Source organism: Oncorhynchus kisutch, unplaced genomic scaffold, assembly GCF_002021735.2.
Source record: "Oncorhynchus kisutch isolate 150728-3 unplaced genomic scaffold, Okis_V2 Okis06b-Okis10b_hom, whole genome shotgun sequence".
Taxonomy (NCBI): Eukaryota; Metazoa; Chordata; class Actinopteri; order Salmoniformes; family Salmonidae; genus Oncorhynchus; species Oncorhynchus kisutch.
This window is the reverse complement of record NW_022261983.1, coordinates 9,155,643-9,177,091: the sequence shown is the minus strand read 5'-3', so window position 1 is coordinate 9,177,091 and position 21,449 is coordinate 9,155,643. Positions and strand designations below refer to the sequence as shown.

At 43.8% G+C, this 21,449-nt stretch overlaps 1 protein-coding gene across 2 annotated transcripts in view; it reads right to left on the bottom strand.

Annotated features, from left to right (window-relative positions):
• The window catches only part of LOC109879561 (cytohesin-1), a 118,826-nt gene that overhangs the window by 86,153 nt on the left and 11,224 nt on the right, over positions 1-21,449 (bottom strand). Inside the window, exon 1 of one of the 2 annotated variants that reach the window (XM_031813805.1) lies at positions 13,811-14,325. The exons of the other annotated variant lie outside the window; for it this stretch is intronic. Within the exon in view, the coding sequence (XP_031669665.1) occupies positions 13,811-13,889 (79 nt within the window). The 5' untranslated portion in view covers positions 13,890-14,325. Of the gene's footprint in view, positions 1-13,810; positions 14,326-21,449 lie in introns of those variants that run through there. 2 annotated transcript variants of the gene reach the window in all.

Below are 21,449 nucleotides of genomic sequence, written 5' to 3'. Positions count from 1 at the left end.
TGGGTCTTTCCAAATGGACAATGACCCCAAGCATACTTCCAAAGTTGTGGAAAAATGGCCTAAGGACAACAAAGTCAAGGTATTGGAGTGGCCATCACAAAGAGGTCCGCTCAATCCCATTTGTGGGCAGAACTGAAAAAGCGTGTGCGGTCAAGGAGGCCTTACAAAGCTGACTCAGTTACACCAGCTCTGTCAGGAGGAATGGGCCAAAATTCAACCAGCTTATTGTGGGAAGCTTGTGGAAGGCTACCCGAAACGTTTAACCCAAGTTAAACAATTTAAAGGCAATGCTACCAAATTCTTATTTACAATGACGGCCTACCCTGGTCAAACCCTAACCCAGCCAAACCCTAACGCTGGGCCAATTGTGCGCCGCCCTATGGGACTACCAATCACGGCCGGTTGTGATGCAGCCTGGATTCAAACCAGGGTCTATAGTGACACCTCTAGCACTGAGATGCAGTGCCTTAGACCGCTGCGCCACTCGGGAGCCCCAATGATTAAGGGGTCATACATGCTTATTACAAGTCTTACAATGCATTACACCTGTTTCCTACTGTTACTCAACTGGTCTTGTAGTAATATTGGTAAGAAGTCATCTCTGTGGCATCTTTTTCTCTGTAGCTCTACAGAGGTTTACTGGGCTTGGATCAGTCAGCTGACATCTTCATTAAACATCAATACTATACTGTGGTAATTCTGGTAAAGATGAGCAGGACTTCTGTCACAACACCAGCACGTCTTGCGGCACTGCAGTTAGGAGTCAGAGATGGTATGAGCATGTCCTGACCTGTTTAAACACTAAGCCCAAGAGGAGGAATGCTGTTTGAGCAGTCTTGGGAGGCGGGAAGTGGGAGAGAGGGAATGACAGGTAGCCTCTCTTCCAATTAGTCTTCTTGCCTCCTTCTTAAACCACATTGGCGGAAAAGATCAATCAAATGTCCCTACCCTCCAATGCGACGTAAAGAGAGGATGCAAGGAGTCAATGGAAGACAAATTGGGAAAGAGTCATCTACTTTCTCCTTATTCTCTCTCTCTGGTCTGACCAACTGGGAGAGGTGGTGTGAAGATGTTGGTCCCATCCTGAAACAACCCCAAGACACTGGTGGAGATGTGGATTTTGTTTTAAATGTAACCCTTATTTAGCTAGGAAAGTCTGTTAAGAACAAAGTCTTATTTACAATGACGGCCTACATCGGCCAAACCCGGACGACACTGGGCCAATTGTGTGCCGCCCTATGGGACTCCCAATCATGGCCGGTTGTGATACAGGCTGGATTCGAACCAGGGTGTCTGTAGTGATGCCTCTAGTAGTGAGATACAGCGCCTTAGACTGCTGCACCACTCAGCAGCCGTGAAAGGTTTAGTTCTACTACATGACTCAGAGCAGGCCTACAAGGTCTAGTTCTACTACATGACTCAGAGCAGGCCTACAAGGTCTAGTTCTACTACATGACTCAGAGCAGGCCTACAAGGTCTAGTTCTACTACATGACTCTGAGCAGGCCTACAAGCCACACAGTAAATGTACCACCAAGTCTATGAGAGGACTAGGCCGAGCTACTACCACACGGCGTGTATTGGTCTGATCCTTTCACATCGACAGACGTGTCTCTTCAGCATCTCAGTTTGAGAATAAGCCTACATGGGAGAGGGACCACTCATGTGCCACACAGAATTAAACACATATTGAGTTCTACCTAAAACAAAACATCATTTTCTAGTATGACTTTACTTGTAAATGACTTGTGAAGCATCTAGCAATACTATAAAGCATTTTGAAGTTGTTGTTCATTTAAAGTCCAAATACCACCTTTGTCCCATGTTGGTCACCACTAAGCCACAGTATGGGAATCCTCCTTTGGGGGATATTCACTGAACGCCCCTGTTGTGCTCCTAAATGCCAACTTGGGATAGACATGATGACAATGTACTACTCTGTGTGTGTTTGTTGACCGGCTCCAACAATGATCCAATTCACTGTAAGCAGTTCACCCCTCAAGCTCTGCATAAACCCAAAGACAAGCGATAGGAAAAGAGCCCTTACCTTATTCAGACCAAAATGCACTAGGATTCTGACATTCTTAACCGTAGGCAAAACTGCAAATGTGTTGCACTCATACTCATCCTCTCCTTGATCCACATTAACAGATGCAAAGAGGATACTTCAGTAAATCTGATGTAAACTGGATGTTTATGTAAATATTATGTAAATGTCACGGCTGCTGATAGAGTAAAGAAAGGTCTTTGTTTTAGGACATTAAATCATGCGGCTGCTTACTGGTCTAAATAAGCAGGAAATAATGCCATTACTGAAAAGGGCAAATTCAATTCTGTTCCCTCAATGATGTACAACTGTAAAGCATCTTTGTCTACCAACATTTTCAAATGCATCTTTAATCACGTTTTCTGGTTGAAAACTAGTTGAGAAGACATCATATAACCAAATTACATCCAACTAGTAACAACATATTTATCATGAGAAGATAAACACGTCATGGGACATATGTTATTTTGGTTGTTACCTGGTCAGATTACATCCAAGGAAATATGCATTTTTCTGGAAAAAAGTGTAAGAAGTAATGAATAAAGCTTCCTTATAAAACCAGTTTACTGTAGACTACAACCTGACCATGGTGTTATAAAATCAGTTTACTGTAGACTACAACCTGACCATGGTGTTATAAAATCAGTTTACTGTAGACTTCAACCTGACCATGGAGTTATAAAACCAGCGTTCTGTAGACAACAACCTGACCATGGTGTTATAAAACCAGCGTTCTGTAGACAACAACCTGACCATGGTGTTATAAAACCAGCGTTCTGTAGACAACAACCTGACCATGGTGTTATAAAACCAGCGTTCTGTAGACAACAACCTGACCATGGTGTTATAAAAAACAGTTTACTGTAGACTACAACCTGACCATAGTGTTATAAAACCAGTGTACTGTAGACTACAACATGACCACGGTGTTATAAAACTAGTTTACTGTAGACTACAACTTGACCAGTGTTATAAAACTAGTTTACTGTAGACTACAACCTGACCATGGTGTTATAAAACCAGTCTACTGTAGACTACAACCTGACCATGGTGCTATAAAACCAGTGTAATGTAGACAACAACTGGACCATGGTCTTTTAAAACCAGTGGACTGTAGACTACAACCTGACCACGGTGTTATAAAACCAGTGTACTGTAGACTACAACTGGACCATGGTGTTATAAAAAACAGTTTACTGTAGACTACAACCTGACCATAGTGTTATAAAACCAGTGTACTGTAGACTACAACATGACCACGGTGTTATAAAACTAGTTTACTGTAGACTACAACTTGACCAGTGTTATAAAACTAGTTTACTGTAGACTACAACCTGACCATGGTGTTATAAAACCAGTCTACTGTAGACTACAACCTGACCATGGTGCTATAAAACCAGTGTACTGTAGACTACAACTGGACCATGGTCTTTTAAAACCAGTGGACTGTAGACTACAACCTGACCACGGTGTTATAAAACCAGTGTACTGTAGACTACAACTGGACCATGGTGTTATAAAAAACAGTTTACTGTAGACTACAACCTAACAGTGGCAACATCATGCTGTAGGGGTGCTTTGCTGCAGGAGGGACTGGTGCACTTCACAAAATAGATGGCATCATGAGAGGGGAAAATTATGTGGATATATTGAGGCAACATCTCAAAGTTGAAATGTATTTGGCTAAGGTGGACTGTATGTAAACTTCCGACTTCAACTGTATGTCACATAGGCCTACTGTCACATAGATCTAATCAGAAACCACTGACTAAGTCATGACTGATGAGCTGACATTATCTTCATTAAAGACGTGCCAGATCATTAGTTGAATATGGCAGTCAGTGTGTTCCAGTTCACTCTATAAAGACTAACACTGTTACACTAAGCAAAGGAAAACCTCACAAACACTTTAAAGACTAACACTGTTACACTGAACAAAGGAAAACTTCACAAACACATTCAACTTTCACACTGTTTCACTCCAGTTTGTTTTCACAACTGGACAGATGGAAGCATGGCAATTTGTTGAATGTTATTTTTCCTTGTATTGTTCCAACATCAAGGTCATGTCTGCTGGTATGCTGTTGTGTGTGTGTGTGTGTGTGTGTGTGTGTGTGTGTGTGTGTGTGTGTGTGTTGCATCCTGGTATTCTTGGAATGTGACAGTAGATGTTGGCCAGTAAAGTTATGAAATATTTGGGAAGTATTTCTGAAGGCTCATATCTACTACAGTTCTAGATATAATATATAGTGTTCCGTAGCTAAACAGCTGGATATAAAACCCCAGAAAACACAGCCCTATACACAACAACAGTGGACAACTCCCAGAGATACACATTCACTTGGACATAGGCTCCTACTGCTGCTACTGCACATTAGCCTCATCAATACAGACAGTGTTACACACATTCATTGTGAAAACGCATCTGAGGATGAAATGTGTATCAGCCAGTGGATTACAGGGCTTAGTGTGACTAAGGGGGCTGAGCCAACGTGCAGGCCATTATTCTCATGTTAGACTAGAGAGAGGCACTGTGCAGGCCATTATTCTCATGTTAGACTAGAGAGAGGCACTGTGCAGGCCATTATTCTCATGTTATACTAGAGAGAGACACCGTGCAGGCCATTATTCTCATGTTAGACTAGAGAGGCATTGTGCAGGCCATTATTCTCATGTTAGACTAGAGAGGCACCATGCAGGCCATTACTCTCATGTTAGACTAGAGAGAGGCACCGTGCAGGCCATTATTCTCATGTTAGACTAGAGAGAGGCACTGTGCAGGCCATTATTCTCATGTTAGACTAGAGAGGCACCATGCAGGCCATTACTCTCATGTTAGACTAGAGAGAGGCACCGTGCAGGTCATTATTCTCATGTTAGACTAGAGAGAGGCACCGTGCAGGCCATTATTCTCATGTTAGACTAGAGAGGCACCATGCAGGCCATTATTCTCATGTTATACTAGAGAGGCACTGTGCAGGCCATTATTCTCATGTTATACTAGAGAGGCACCGTGCAGGCCATTATTCTCATGTTAGACTAGAGAGAGGCATGGGCAGGCCATTATTCTCATGTTAGACTAGAGAGAGGCACCGTGCAGGCCATTATTCTCATGTTAGACTAGAGAGGCACCGTGCAGGCCATTATTCTCATGTTAGACTAGAGAGAGACACCGTGCAGGCCATTATTCTCATGTTAGACTAGAGAGAGGCACTGTGCAGGTCTGTCTTAACTCCTAATATAACAGGCCTCATAAGCCTGCCCTATCTGAACGATCTCAGTCAGTGAGCACTGTATGTCCACACAGACAAACTGAGCATCCTGAGAAAACCCACATCACATGGTACGTGTATGGATGCTCGAGGAAGAAAGGGAATGATCCCAAACCTCTCCTTAAGTACCTCCCCCCCATTGTCCTCAGCTAGTCCCCAGCCAGTTCCACTGTACAAGTACACCTGATTCAACTGGTAAAAACATCATCAGGCCTTTATCTGGTCAGAACAAGCAGACCTATATTTAAGTGGTTAAAATAATCATCATGCCCTGTATGACTTGATTCAGGTGTGATTGTACTGGAGGTGTCATGCCCATAGTGAGACAGGCCTCAGGACTCAACACCCTGGCTTCAACCGGAGCAAGGCCGCTCTCTGACATTTACATTATGTCCAGCATCGGACCCATAGGGCTCTGGTCTAAAGTAGTGCACTATATAGGGAATAGGGCTCTGGTCTAAAGTAGTGCACTATATAGGGAATAGGGCTCTGGTCTAAAGTAGTGCACTATATAGGGAATAGGGCTCTGGTCTAAAGTAGTGCACTATATAGGGAATAGGGCTCTGGTCTAAAGTAGTGCACTATATAGGGAATAGGGCTCTGGTCTAAAGTAGTGCACTATATAGGGAATAGGGTGCCATTTTTGGGACGCAACCATTGTATTTTCTCATGCAGCTGAGGTGGTCTGGAAATGAAGTATCCATGGTGATAAATGCATATACTCTGACAATGAGCCCGGCCCTGTTGCCAATCCTACGAAATCACAAGGGTTAGTGTGCAGAGTACAGTGTGGTTCACAAGGACACATTGTATAATGGCTTGGGACACTGTGATTGAGTGTGACACAAGCCCAAGGTGCCAAGGAGTCGGCAGTAGCACTGGACCAATCTGAACGAGGCTTATAGAGCATATTGACACAGTAAAATGGGTTAACTGTTACGAGTGCACTGAGAGTCAGGAAGCAAGTCCAGGGAGTGATTGTTTTAATAAATAAACAAAACACGACACACAAACACCGCATCGACATGAAAACAGAGTCAATAACACCTGAGGAAAGAACCAATGGGAGTGACAGATATAGGGAAGATAATCAAGGAGGTGATGGAGTCCAGGTGAGTGTCATGAGACACTGCTGCCCATGACAATGGTGACAGGTGTGCAGGATAATCAGCAGCCTGATGTCCTAGAGGCTGGAGAGGGAGTATACGTGACATTAACATTAAACCCACTAAAAACACTCAGCTCTTTTAACTTTGCCCAAACATCCCATATGGTAAGACTGACCTCTTCAGGACATTTGTATGTATTACAGTTTCCCAGGCCAACATAATGGGAAAATAAAGATATCACCTCAATGCAAGAGTAACACAAATTATGATGAAAGATAGCACATTAATAAAACTATTGAGACAGTCCCCAGGGAGAATATGCAGTCGTTTACCTAATTGCCTCATACTGTTTTATTTTCTAAACGTTTATTTATTTTCCCATCAGGCACTGCACTATCCTTTGTTGGGTGCTGGTGATGTCATAGAGAGACGAGTCTGGGGTGTATCAGCTAAATGCAACATAGACAGAGATATTAACCTGGAATGAATCCCCAGGCAGAGAAAGGCCTGAGTGTGTGGACGTGTTTAACTGTACTTGTGGGGACCAGAAGTTGGATTTTGAATGGGACTGAAGTGTGTGTGTGTGTGTGTGTGTAGGCATGCGCATGTGTGTTGTGACAAACTAGACTTTATGCATCACAAGCACATATCCTATACTATACATACAGTAGAAAGCTCAGTATGCTTATGAAGTAACTCAAGAATCATTGAGCTGAACCAGTATTCCCCCAGTCCCACTGTTGAAGTGATGCCATTTCAGCCAGATGTTATGATTATCCATTGATGCTATGGTTCATGGTGAGGAGTGTGGTATTATTTAGAGTATTATTGCAAGATAATGAGTCCTGTGCTGTTCTTATTAGGAGCCTGGAGCAGTGTGGTCTATGGAAGATGTCAAAACACTGTACTGCGGCCCACTCATAAACACATGAACACACATACAGAAAAGTTAACACACACACACATTAGTATGTGTCCTGAAGGGTCCATCAGGGCTGTCAAGGGCTCCAGAGTGTAACTGATGACAGCCCTTGGCTGATTTTCAAATGGAACCCTATTCCCTACATAGGCCCTATATAGTGCACTACTTTTGACCAGAGCTCTATGGGTCATAAGTAGTTCACTAAATAGGGAATATAGAGTGCCATTTGGGATGCAGAGGGTGCGTGAAATACAGGCCTCCTGACTAGACGGGTGCTGCTGGAGCCCAGCCTGGGACAAGACAATCATTCTACTCATAGGTAATGTTACCAGTCTGAGTGATAGACATGACTACTCTATGGGTAATGTTACCAGTCTGAGTGATAGACATGACTACTCTATAGGTAATGTTACCAGTCTGAGTGATAGACATGACTACTCTATGGGTAATGTTACCAGTCTGAGTGATAGACATGACTACTCTATAGGTAATGTTACCAGTCTGAGTGATAGACATGACTACTCTATAGGTAACGTTACCAGTCTGAGTGATAGACATGACTACTCTATGGGTAATGTTACCAGTCTGAGTGATAGACATGACTACTCTATAGGTAATGTTACCAGTCTGAGTGATAGACATGACTACTCTATAGGTAATGTTACCAGTCTGAGTGATAGACATGACTACTCTATGGGTAATGTTACCAGTCTGAGTGATAGACATGACTACTCTATAGGTAATGTTACCAGTCTGAGTGATAGACATGACTACTCTATGGGTAATGTTACCAGTCTGAGTGATAGACATGACTACTCTATAGGCAATGTTACCAGTCTGAGTGATAGACATGACTACTCTATAGGTAATGTTACCAGTCTGAGTGATAGACATGACTACTCTATAGGTAATGTTACCAGTCTGAGTGATAGACATGACTACTCTATAGGTAACGTTACCAGTCTGAGTGATAGACATGACTACTCTATGGGTAATGTTACCAGTCTGAGTGATAGACATGACTACTCTATAGGTAATGTTACCAGTCTGAGTGATAGACATGACTACTCTATAGGTAATGTTACCAGTCTGAGTGATAGACATGACTACTCTATAGGTAATGTTACCAGTCAGAGTGATAGACATGACTACTCTCTAGGTAACGTTACCAGTCTGAGTGATAGACATGAAAGCAATGTATCAGGCTAAAGAGGACTCATATGTTTAAACGCTGGGCCAATTTCCTTCTCTTTACCTCTGTTAGGAAGGAGGTATTTACACGCAGCCTCTGTGTACTCATCTCCTTTCATTCCACACACAGAGAGAAACGGCAGGCAGGCAGGCAGGCAGGCAGGGAGGCAGGCAGGCAGGCAGGCAGGCAGGCAGGCAGGCAGGCAGGCAGGCAGGCAGTACTTTTGAAAAGCCAGAGCTTTGTACATTCTATGAGCTTCTGTTTGGATTCCCACATTCAAGTCTCTTTGAAGTGCCTGACAGACAGTCTGGTGTCTCTGTCTGGCTCGGCATTAGATACATTCCCTTCTGTACCATTACCAGCATCGGATTCCTTACTTTTACCAACTACAGAAGCTGAGGTGGAAAATGTCACTAAAATACATCCAAACGGTGCTTATTTCAGTAGACCTGGTCTTGCTGTCACTGCAGTGCACAGGTGCCTGGACCTGCACTGTGTACATTGATGAACCATGGATGAACCATTGATGAACCATTGATGAACCATGGATGAATTGCAGAACCAACATATACTTGGAGGCAGTCCAAAACCAACCTATGGCAATACAATCAAATCAACATGGCATATCAACGGTATACAAGACAGACAGTAGTTAGGATGCTAATCATCATAGGCCCTTCATGGAGGAATCAGATATATGATTCTAATCATCATAGGCCCTTCATGGAGGAATCAAATAGATTATTCTAATCATCATATGACCTTCATGAAGGAACCAAATATATGATTCTAATCATCATAGGGCCTTCATGGAGGAATCAAATATATGATTCTAATCATCATAGGGCCTTCATGAAGGAACCAAATATATGATTCTAATCATCATAGAGCCATCATGGGGCGGCAGCGTAGCCTAGTGGTTAGAGCGTTGGATTAGTAACCGGAAGGTTGCGAGTTCAAACCCCCAAGCTGACAAGGTACAAATCTGTCGTTCTGCCCCTGAACAGGCAGTTAACCCACTGTTCCCAGGCCGTCATTGAAAATAAGAATGTGTTCTTAACTGACTTGCCTGGTTAAATAAAGGTTAAATAAAGGTAAAAGAAAAAAGAAAAGAAAAAAAATCATAGAGGAATCAAATATATGATTCTAATCATCATAGAGGAATCAAATATATGATTCTAATCATCATATACCTATAATTACTATCATAAAGTATCATGCAGCCAGCTGCTAACATCCTTTATACTGGGCCTTTCTGCTGGAGATGTTGTTGCCCACTGTCTGGATCCCACCGCTGCCACCAAATGGAAGGAAGGCTGTTGGTGGCTGATTAAAGCACATAGTCTAGTTTAACACAATGCATACTGCTGACATACAAGTTTCTGTGCACCCAGAGCAGAAGCCAGCAACCACATCTCCTTCTCCACAGCTGCCCCCGGCTTGGCTTTGATCCCAGAGGACCAACTTCCATAGAGTCAAACACCTGCCTCTGAGCCTCAGACAAGACAGCCACAGAGGCCCAAATGGCACCCTATTCCCTACATAGTGCAATACTTTGACCAGCGTGCTATGGGTAGTGCACTACATAGAGAATAGGGTGCATTTGGAATGTAGACAGAGACTTTTAATTGCACCGATATGAATCTCCTAATTATCCCCAAGCCCCCCACGCTTCTAGGATGAGTCCCTCGTCGTCCTGATGATCCTTCCACTAATTATCCCCAAGCCCCCCACGCTTCTAGGATGAGTCCCTCGTCGTCCTGATGATCCTTCCTCTAATTAAGGATCAGTCTTTCATCGTCCTGATGATCCTTCCACTAATTAAGAATCAGTCTTCCATCGTCCTGATGATCCTTCCTCTAATTAAGAATCAGTCTTTCATCGTCCTGATGATCCTTCCACTAATTAAGGATCAGTCTTTCATCGTCCTGATGATCCTTCCTCTAATTAAGAATCAGTCTTTCATCGTCCTGATGATCCTTCCACTAATGAAGGATCAGTCATATGATATCATACATGCCTTTGAAATTCACTGTCTCAATTACAAGGGAAAACATCAGCGACCTGAACCATGCGCTGTCTGACAAATGAACAGTGAAATGTACGTACTATCGTGGTGCACTAACATGGAAATGGTTGTGACTATGAGTCATCCCATGGGTGAAATCAGGGCTCTCCAACCCTGTTCCTGGAGAGATACCCTCCTGTATAGGTTTTTGTTCCAACCCTAGCTGGTTGGTAAGCTGAATCAGGCTGGTGATGACCTGTGCGGAGCCCAAGTCCAACCCAATGAGCAATGATGATTCAGCCCAGTTTGAAGAAATGTGGGATAAGAGATCAGCTTGCTGCCATGATGTAACTGACTGAAACCTAACAAAAAACCTAATATCCTAACATTGCCCATTCTGCCCCATGGTACAACCAGGTCCTCAGGCCACCTGGGCAAAACTGGTTGAAATAACACCATCACAGTTAAACTGGTTGAAATTACATTATTATGATGTTATTAGGACATCATTTCAACAATTTTTGCCCGCTGCACATGTTGTCGTGACAACTACGATTGTTACCGTGGACACAGCTGTCTTAGTTCCAGGAAAATCTAGTTCAGACGTCCCCACTGTCCCCTGTCCTAAAGAGTCACTTCTCTCTCTGCACACATAGCCACCAGCGCTGACTCAGGTATTTCAACATCACAATCAGCATCACTTCCCCACTGTAACCACCCTGGTCTGCTGCACGCTATCAGCTGCTAAGGGGCTAGCACATTGAAGAACAAACCCCTTGCCTTGAGCGATGTCAACACAACACTCTCCCACACAGCCACGGGTAGCCTAGAGGTTAAGAGTGTCAGGCCAGTAACCGGAAGGTTGCTGGTTCGAATCCCCAAGCCGACTGTTGACGTGCCCTTGAGCAAGGCTCTTAACCCTAATTGCACCTGTAAATAAATATTTCTGGATAAGAGTGTCTGTTAATGACTAAAATGTCAAAAAGGTAGCAAACAGTCCCAAATGATTATCCCCAGGACAACTAATTCCCCTGAGGCACTTGCTCTCAAGGTGATGGAGTAACAACACATGACTTGCCCCTCCACCCCTACCGTCCAATCACAATATCACTCTGGCACCATCACATTCTAATTTATCTGTGTTGTTGAGACTTACAGTAAGAGAATGAAAATGAAATCTGAAGTTTGGAGAGACAGATGGCGTGCATAAACAAACCCCGTCACCCATTACTGATTCACTGGAGAGGCTACAAACTACTATCTTAACCTCCTAGTTTGTGATGATAGATTATAGAGGAGCAACAGACCCTGGTAATCTGGGTTTAGGAGATGATCCTAAATTAACACTACCGCGGTGCCCTTTGTCTATGAGGACACAGCAATTTTCCAGTGAAATAAGGTCAAGAACCTGTTTTGTATACTCTAAACATTTGGTGGCAGCAGTGGGATTTGAAACCACGCCCACAAAGAGACTGAAGCCCAAAGTAATTAAAGGTACAGTAACCTATTATTGTCTCAATATAGGACCAGTAAAAGAAGAGAGGCCAGAGGTGTGTTAAAGCTGTATGTCATTGTGTCTGCTGGGATGGAAGCCATGGGAGGTATCTGTGATTGTACAGGCATTTGTTTACGGGTCCATGTATTGATGGTGTGAGATCTAGATTTAGTGAGCTAGTTACAGAGATGCTTACTGTCAGAAGGTATGCCTATTTCCTCTGGCAGTGTGTGTGGGTAGCTGCTACAGGGAGTACATGTGCTCTCACTAATGGCATTAGCTGGGCTCACTCCACTACTGCTCTGTTTAGAGGGAGAAAGGTCTTAAACTGAACACTAATGAAACCAGCTCATTAGCTACAGATATCTCTGTCCCAGTGGTTTGTTATTCAGAAGGCTCAGTTAGTTTGCCTTTCAGTGTTGTTCAGAAGGATATGTTAGTTTGTCTTTCTGTGTTGTTCACAGAAACACACACACACACACACACGTGTTCATGCTTCACACACACACACACACACACACACACACACACACACACACACACACACACACACACACACACACACACACACACACACACACACACACACACACACACACATTTTGTCAAGGAACCAACACCCATTCCAATGGCTGCACCTGTTCAGACGATTGTTTATTGTTGCCCTCTCATCCAATGAGAAATGTAATCTGGCATCTGATATTATCAGACTCTTACTAACATCTTTCTGAACAACACTGGAAGACAAACTAACATATCCCTCTGAACAACACTGAAAGACAAACTAACATCCCTCTGAACAACACTGAAAGACAAACTAACATATCCTTCTGAACAACACTGAAAGACAAACTAACATATCCTTCTGAACAACACTGAAAGGCAAACTAACATATCCTTCTGAACAACACTGAAAGACAAACTAACATATCCTTCTGAACAACACTGAAAGACAAACTAACATATCCTTCTGAACAACACTGAAAGGCAAACTAACATATCCTTCTGAACAACACTGAAAGACAAACTAACAAATCCTTCTGAACAACACTGAAAGACAAACTAACATATCCTTCTGAACAACACTGAAAGACAAACTAACATATCCTTCTGAACAACACTGAAAGGCAAACTAACTGAGCCTTCTGAACAACACAGAAAGACAAACTAACATATCCTTCTGAACAACACTGAAAGACAAACTAACATATCCTTCTGAACAACACTGAAAGACAAACTAACATATCCTTCTGAACAACACTGAAAGACAAACTGACATCCCTCTGAACAACACTGAAAGACAAACTAACATCCCTCTGAACAACACTGAAAGACTAACTAACATATCCTTCTGAACAACACAGAAAGACAAACTAACATATCCTTCTGAACAACACTGAAAGGCAAACTAACTGAGCCTTCTGAACAACACAGAAAGCAACATAGAGTATCATACTGTACATCTCCAAGAGACACATGAACAAAACATTGATCAAATAGTAACATGATCACATCGATCAAGTATTTCAGAGAGAGGGAGAGCAACTCTCATTTACATAGGTAAATTATCTACAATATGAAAATAAACCCAAGGCACCTGATAATGAAATTCAACCAAAGTGGAACATGACATTTCCCCATATCCTGCTGACTGTGGCGACACCATGAATACATTAAGAGAGGCAGGCAACAAGACAACCATCAATCATCTGCTGAGCATAGGCTGTCTAGTCCACATAGGTGGTTCCCAAGGCAGTCCATCCTACCTGGAGGAGGCGGATCCTTCACCGCAGGATGCAGGAACGCTTGGAAACTGGATGCGCAAAGTTCGCTCACTGTCCCCATGACGGCTCAGTCAAAACTGTGTGTGTGGATGGGGGGAAGGATTCTTAGTGTACTAGTGTGGGTGTGAGAGTGTCTGAGGGGCTTTCTCTTTCGTTCCCTGTGATTCAGTTCGGCAGACGGAGGTGGAGAAAGGATCAGTTGTCGTGAAGGCCAGTCTCCCTTCTTTCCAGAGAGAGAAAGAGAGAGAGCTCTCCTCATCCCCTTCCCCTTCTTCGCTCCTTCTCGTCTGCCTCCTCAGCCGACGGCTGCCGTCCATGGAACACGTTCCTCCTCAGGTCCTGGTGTGTGTCACTGGCACTTCAAGCAGTCAAAGCACTTTCCCTTCACCCTCGTCTCCTCCTTTATTTCTCTCTCTCTTTCTGGATTTCAGTCTTTCTATCCTTTCTCATCAGTAGCCGCAGCTGAACTCTTTGCTGCTTTCTCTCTCTTCCTCTATTCTGCTACCTCTCTCTCTTCCTCTATTCTGCTCCCTCTCTCTTCCTCTATTCTGCTCCCTCTATTCTGCTCCCTCTCTCTCTTCCTCTATTCTGCTCCCTCTCTCTCTTCCTCTATTCTGCTCCCTCTCTCTTCTGCTCCCTCTCTCTCTTCCTCTATTCTGCTCCCTCTCTCTTCCTCTATTCTGCTCCCTCTATTCTGCTCCCTCTCTCCTGCTCCCTCTATTCTGCTCCCTCTCTCTCTTCCTCTATTCTGCTCCCTCTCTCTTCTGCTCCCTCTCTCTCTTCCTCTATTCTGCTCCCTCTCTCTCTTCCTCTATTCTGCTCCCTCTCTCTCTTCCTCTATTCTGCTCCCTCTCTCTCTTCCTCTATTCTGCTCCCTCTCTCTTCCTCTATTCTGCTCCCTCTCTCTTCCTCTATTCTGCTCCCTCTCTCTTCCTCTATTCTGCTCCCTCTCTCTTCCTCTATTCTGCTCCCTCTCTCTTCCTCTATTCTGCTCCCTCTCTCTCTTCCTCTATTCTGCTCCCCCTCTCTCTTCCTCTATTCTGCTCCCTCTCTCTTCCTCTATTCTGCTCCCTCTCTCTCTTCCTCTATTCTGCTCCCTCTCTCTCTTCCTCTATTCTGCTCCCTCTCTCTTCCTCTATTCTGCTCCCTCTCTCTCTTCCTCTATTCTGCTCCCTCTCTCTTCCTCTATTCTGCTCCCTCTCTCTTCCTCTATTCTGCTCCCTCTCTCTCTTCCTCTATTCTGCTCCCTCTCTCTCTTCCTCTATTCTGCTCCCTCTCTCTTCCTCTATTCTGCTCCCTCTCTCTGAGCCTCTTTTCTCTCGCTGTGTGTCTCTTGCGCTCCCTTCTTACTTTGCACAGTAACTCTGCAAGATATTCTTAGACTAAACAGATTGCACACACAAACACATTCTCAGGCTGTGTGTAGGAGCACATATTAACTCACCTTATGGGCAAATTCTCTCTCTCTCAACACAAACAGATGCATTGAAAAACACCACCCGTGATAACATCAATATTTTCTGCAGCACCAAGACCTGAAGCAGTTCAAAGGATCATGTTTATAGGAATATTTAGTCATCCGTCAGAATACTAAGGGGTGTTTTTTAATAGACTTTTATCTAGACTCTTGGGTCACATCCCTTGAAATGACTGGTATATGAGAACTCCATGTAACCAATAACTACACCAATCCAGTGCTTTTAAATGTGTGGACAGAAGGGAACAAGGGCACACCTCAGGAAGGAGGAGAGATCATTGGGAAGCACCGTATGTCCAGAAAATCAAGGCTTATTGGACCTTGGATTCTTTAAACCATCCCACACTATGAAAGTGGTATACTGAAATAACCTGTCAAAAGCTACATACTTCAACATGCCTATCTGAAAAACGTGAAACGTTCGCAATTGTCTGTGCGTATAGACATTTAAAGCAAGACGTCATACACACACACACACAGATTTCTTAGCCTGGTTCCTACATCTGTTCGTGCTGTCCTATGGTCATTGTCATACAGGCCAAACAGATCTGGGACCGGGCTAATCTGCTACAGGCAGCAGGTAGCCTAGAGGTTCAGAGTGTTGGTCCAGTAACCGAAAGGTCGCTGGTTCGAATCCCTGAGCCGACTAGGTGAAAAACCTGTCGATGTGCCCTTGAGCACGGCACTCAGCTGTAATTGCTCCTGTAAGTAGTTCTGGATAAGAGTGTCTTCTAAAAAAAATGTTTTTTTTTTTAAACCTATATAGGCAAGTCAGTTAAGAAAAAAAATCTTATTTTCAATGACGGCCTAGGAACAGTGGGTTAACTGCCTGTTCAGGGGCAGAACGACAGATTTGTACCTTGTCAGCTCGGGGGTTTGAACTTGCAACCTTCCGGTTACTAGTCCAACACACTAACACACTAACCACTGTATCTAAAGCAGTGCATCAGATTCATTCCTCTGTTTTGGTTTTATCCTTCCTCGGGATTGGTTTATGAAGCCTTTGTATGTGTCCCAAATGGAACCCTATCCCCTACACAGTGCACTACTTTTGACCAGAGTCAAAAGTAGTGTTCTATGTAGGTAATAGGGTCCCATTGGAACACAGCCTTTATGTACAAATCCAGAACTCATTGTTGCTTGGCAACAGGTTAAAAAGAAATGATTTGTTCCTGGACAAGAATCTGTGATTCATTTGTTGTGATTATGATCTTCTTCTTCTCTTCTATTGCAGTTACTCACATAAACAAAAATCACACTTGGGACATACACAAGGGGCCTTTTCTTCACAGTAATAAACACAGATTCACAGTGCTAACGGGATTTGACTCCTTTGATTCAAATGAGATTTGGTTCCTGCATTCATATTTCTCTTTCTATTTCTCTTTGGGGAGTGCAGCCCAGTTTACCTTCCACGGCAGACAAGCTAGCAATAATTAACTGTCACTGTGAGTTCTACCATCTGTCAATCACTCACCTGGTGTCATTCACTCACCTAGTGTCAAACACTCTTTAAATTCTTAAACACAAGTAGCCATCACTGTGTCCATCACTCTGCCTCAGCCCCTCCTTCTCTGCCAATCAGGTGCCTCGTGCCTCCGTCTCTGCCAATCAGGTGCCTCGGCCCCTCCTTCTCTGCCAATCAGGTGACTCATCCGCCCTCTCTGCCAATCAGGTGCCTCATCCCCTCCTTCTCTGCCAATCAGGTGCCTCATCCCCTCCTTCTCTGCCAATCAGGTGCCTCAGCCCCTCCTTCTCTGCCAATCAGGTGACTCATCCGCCCTCTCTGCCAATCAGGTGCCTCATCCCCTCCTTCTCTGCCAATCAGGTGCCTCAGCCCCTCCTTCTCTGCCAATCAGGCTGTGTCGTGAGCAGCGGGAGCAGCCTTACATACTGACTGAGGGCCATGGTGTGGGGGGAGGAGGTGATGCTGTGGGGTGGTAATGAAGACTGGCATCCTTCACCCGAGCCGTGCCTGACTGTACCATGGGAGGAAGACTCCAACACTGACCCCAGACCAGGGTCGACATCCCAAATGGACCACGGTCAAAAGTAGTGCACTATACAGGGCAGTATTCAACTCTTAACCTACGAGGTGGAGCCTGCTGGTCTTCTGTTCTACCGGATAATGAATTTCACACACCTGGTGTCCCAGGTCGAAATCAGTCCCTGATTAGAGGGGAGCAATGAAAAACACACAGTGGAACTGGCTTCCAGTCCAGAGTTGAGTTTGAAGGATGGATATTGGGAATAGGGTGCAATTTGGGACACAGCCTGAAGCTGCAGAGTCAGGAGGAAGTACCCAAAGTGCTGCAGCTGCATGTCATCGTTCCAGTGTACAGGCCCGTCACGAGAGGGACGGTCAAGACCCTGCTCTGTGAAGTCAGCACAAACCCTGCTTCTGTTTTGGTTTTAATATGTAGGCTATGCATCTCCATTGTACTGCAAGGGACTGTGGGACCTGGTATAGTAGTCAGGGATGAAGAAATGTGTGTGTGTGTGTGTAATAAACAGAGCCCCATTATTTAACTTTTATTTTCCCCCAATTGTGGTTAAGTGTCATTATTTGGCCTTCCACAGACCGACACTGGGCTCTGTGGGTCCAGACAGAAGCCATCCATCCCCATGTGTCATAGTGATGGACAGAGGGGTCAGAGCACAGGGAGCTGGGCGTCATTGTTCTAATTCTAACACCTCTGGTATTACTATACGACAACAGTCTCCACACAGTTCTTATAGCTGCCTTTAGCCACACACATCTTTATGCACCAAGACTATGCAGGCTATGCACATAAATACATACACACACATTCATGACCACAAAACATGCACACACACAGACACACGCAGTGACTCCGACAGACACAGGCACACACGCATGCACACACACAGACACACGCAGTGACTCCGACAGACACAGGCACACACGCATGCACACACACAGACACACGCAGTGACTCCGACAGACACAGGCACACACGCATGCACACACACACAGACACACGCAGTGACTCCGACAGACACAGACACACACGCATGCAAACACACAGACACACGCAGTGACTCCGACAGACACAGGCACACACGCATGCACACACACATAATGAAAACTGTTAATCCAATTGTCAAGATTGTTCATCAAACATAGGCAAAGTTCATAACAAGTTAATAGCCTTGTCATTTATGCCTTCATGAAATAAACCATGTTAAAATTCACGATTCAGAATAGAGACCTATATTTTTTAATTAGCTGACTTGTAAAGACACTTGTAAAGACAATAGTGTTTACACTACTGTCCTTACAATATTGGTATTGTATTTTCTCTGTTTATATCAGTGTTGAACTGTAATTTGATGAGCTATCTGGTACTGCCACCAAGTGGCCATTTCAAGCAATAGGAAGTTCATCTTGGTTTAATGGCAGCATCGCCATTATCCACTAGTATCCACTAGTATCCACTAGTATCCACTAGTATCCACTAGTATCCACTAGTATCCACTAGTATCCACTAGTATCCACTAGTATCCACTAGTATCCTGGGTCGTGTTCATTAGTGCATACCGTAGCAAAACATTTCACTGTGTTTTCATTCCCTTTCAGGCAGTTTCCCCTGTTATGTGCCTAATGAACATGACCCGGGTCATGCTTGTTTCGGTCAAATTCATCCATCACAACTTCCACATCCCTCATTTGCTCAGGCAGACATGGCTGGTACTCCTACAAAAGAGAACATCATCTTATGTTGCGCAGCAGAATTCTACAAAACTGCCATGCAGAACCAGCCATACAGAACCAGCCATGCAGAACCAGCCATGCAGAACCAGCCATGCAGAACCAGCCATGCAGAACCAGCCATACAGAACCAGCCATGCAGAACCAGCCATACAGAACCAGCCATGCAGAACCAGCCATGCAGAACCAGCCATGCAGAACCAAGCAACTGCAGTGCAGAGAGCCTGGTGCCCTCAGAAGGTTAGTGTGCTCGGGTGACGGTATCTAGCAACATCTCCACTGCAGAGAAATAGAATGACAATTTACAGTCATGCGCCCATACATTTTACATATGGGTGGATCCAGGAATCGAACCCACAATCCTGGTGTTACCTGCGCCATGCTCTACCAACTGAACCATACAGGACCACAGGGAGATACAGAGTATGGAGAGTACAGGGGATACTGGCCAGGGGTGGCAACCAGTCAGAGCAGACTGAAAAACACACAAAACGCTGGATGAAAACTGATCATATTTACTGAGTACTGTTCTGTGTAGGTGGATAATTTACTGAGTACTGTTCTGTGTAGGTGGATTATTTACTGAGTACTGTTCTGTGTAGGTGGATTATTTACTGAGTACTGTTCTGTGTAGGTGGATTATTTACTGAGTACTGTTCTGTGTAGGTGGATTATTTACTGAGTACTGTTCTGTGTAGGTGGATTATTTACTGAGTACTGTTCTGTGTAGGTGGATTATTTACTGAGTACTGTTCTGTGTAGGTGGATTATTTACTGAGTACTGTTCTGTGTAGGTGGATTATTTACTGAGTACTGTTCTGTGTAGGTGGATTATTTACTGAGTACTGTTCTGTGTAGGTGGATTATTTACTGAGTACTGTTCTGTGTAGGTGGATTATTTACTGAGTAATGCACTGGGTACTGTACTGTGTAGGTGGATTATTTACTGAGTACTGTTCTGTGTAGGTGGATTATTTACTGAGTAATGTACTGGGTACTGTACTGTGTAGGTGGATTATTTACTGAGTACTGTTCTGTGTAGGTGGATTATTTACTGAGTAATGCACTGGGTACTGTACTGTGTAGGTGGATTATTTACTGAGTAATGTACTGGGTACTGTACTGTGTAGGTGGATTATTTACTGAGTACTGTTCTGTGTAGGTAGATTATTTACTGAGTAATGTACTGGGTACTGTACTGTATAGGTGGATTATTTACTGAGTACTGTTATGTGTAGGTGGATTATTTGCTGAGTACTGTTCTGTGTAGGTGGATTATTTACTGAGTACTGTTCTGTGTAGGTGGATTATTTACTGAGTACTGTTCTGTGTAGGTGGATTATTTACTGAGTAATGCACTGGGTACTGTACTGTGTAGGTGGATTATTTACTGAGTAATGCACTGGGTACTGTACTGTGTAGGTGGATTATTTACTGAGTAATGTACTGGGTACTGTACTGTGTAGGTGGATTATTTACTGAGTACTGTTCTGTGTAGGTAGATTATTTACTGAGTAATGTACTGGGTACTGTACTGTATAGGTGGATTATTTACTGAGTACTGTTATGTGTAGGTGGATTATTTGCTGAGTAATGTACTGTGTAGGTGGATTATTTACTGAGTACTTACTGGGTACTGTACTGTGTAGGTGGATTATTTACTAGGTACTGTACTGTGTAGGTGGATTATTTACTGAGTACTTACTAGGTACTGTACTGTGTAGGTAGATTATTTACTGAGTACTTACTAGGTACTGTACTGTGTAGGTGGATTATTTACTGAGTACTTACTAGGTAATGTACTGTGTAGCTGGATTATTTACTGAGTATTTACTGGGTAGTGTACTGCGTAGGTGGAGTACTGTACTGTGTAGGTTTGGGTGAATTACAGTACACTGAAATTCTAATTCCAAATCTCTTCAATGCTTTCAATGAGGAAAATGTGTCATTGGAATTTGGTGTAGTTTCTGAATGGAGTGGAATTTAAATGGAATTGACACCAACCCTGCTGAGTACAGTGGTGTGGAGGTGGATTATTAACTCCACACACCAGTCTAGCTAGCATCCCCCCGGTGACTCAGAACAGCAGCTGGGAGAAAGCAACAACAGCCCTCCTGATCCACTGATGTTCTAAGCATCACAAGAGGCTGCTTACACAAGTAGGATAGCTTAGAATAACTACAGAACAGAGTGTCAGGGTACAGCTAGCCAGCAGAGGAAGAAACTCCAGCACTATGGTTATCGTGAATGCTCCACAAACGTCTTAGGGACAAATGCTAACTTCCATTTAAGTTGAATTTTCACATAGAACCTATGGTTTGGTCAGGGTACCTTACCTTCATCAGGGTAACAAGTTGAACTGTCACGATCGTCGTATGGAGTAGACCAAAGCGCAGCGTAGTTAGAATATA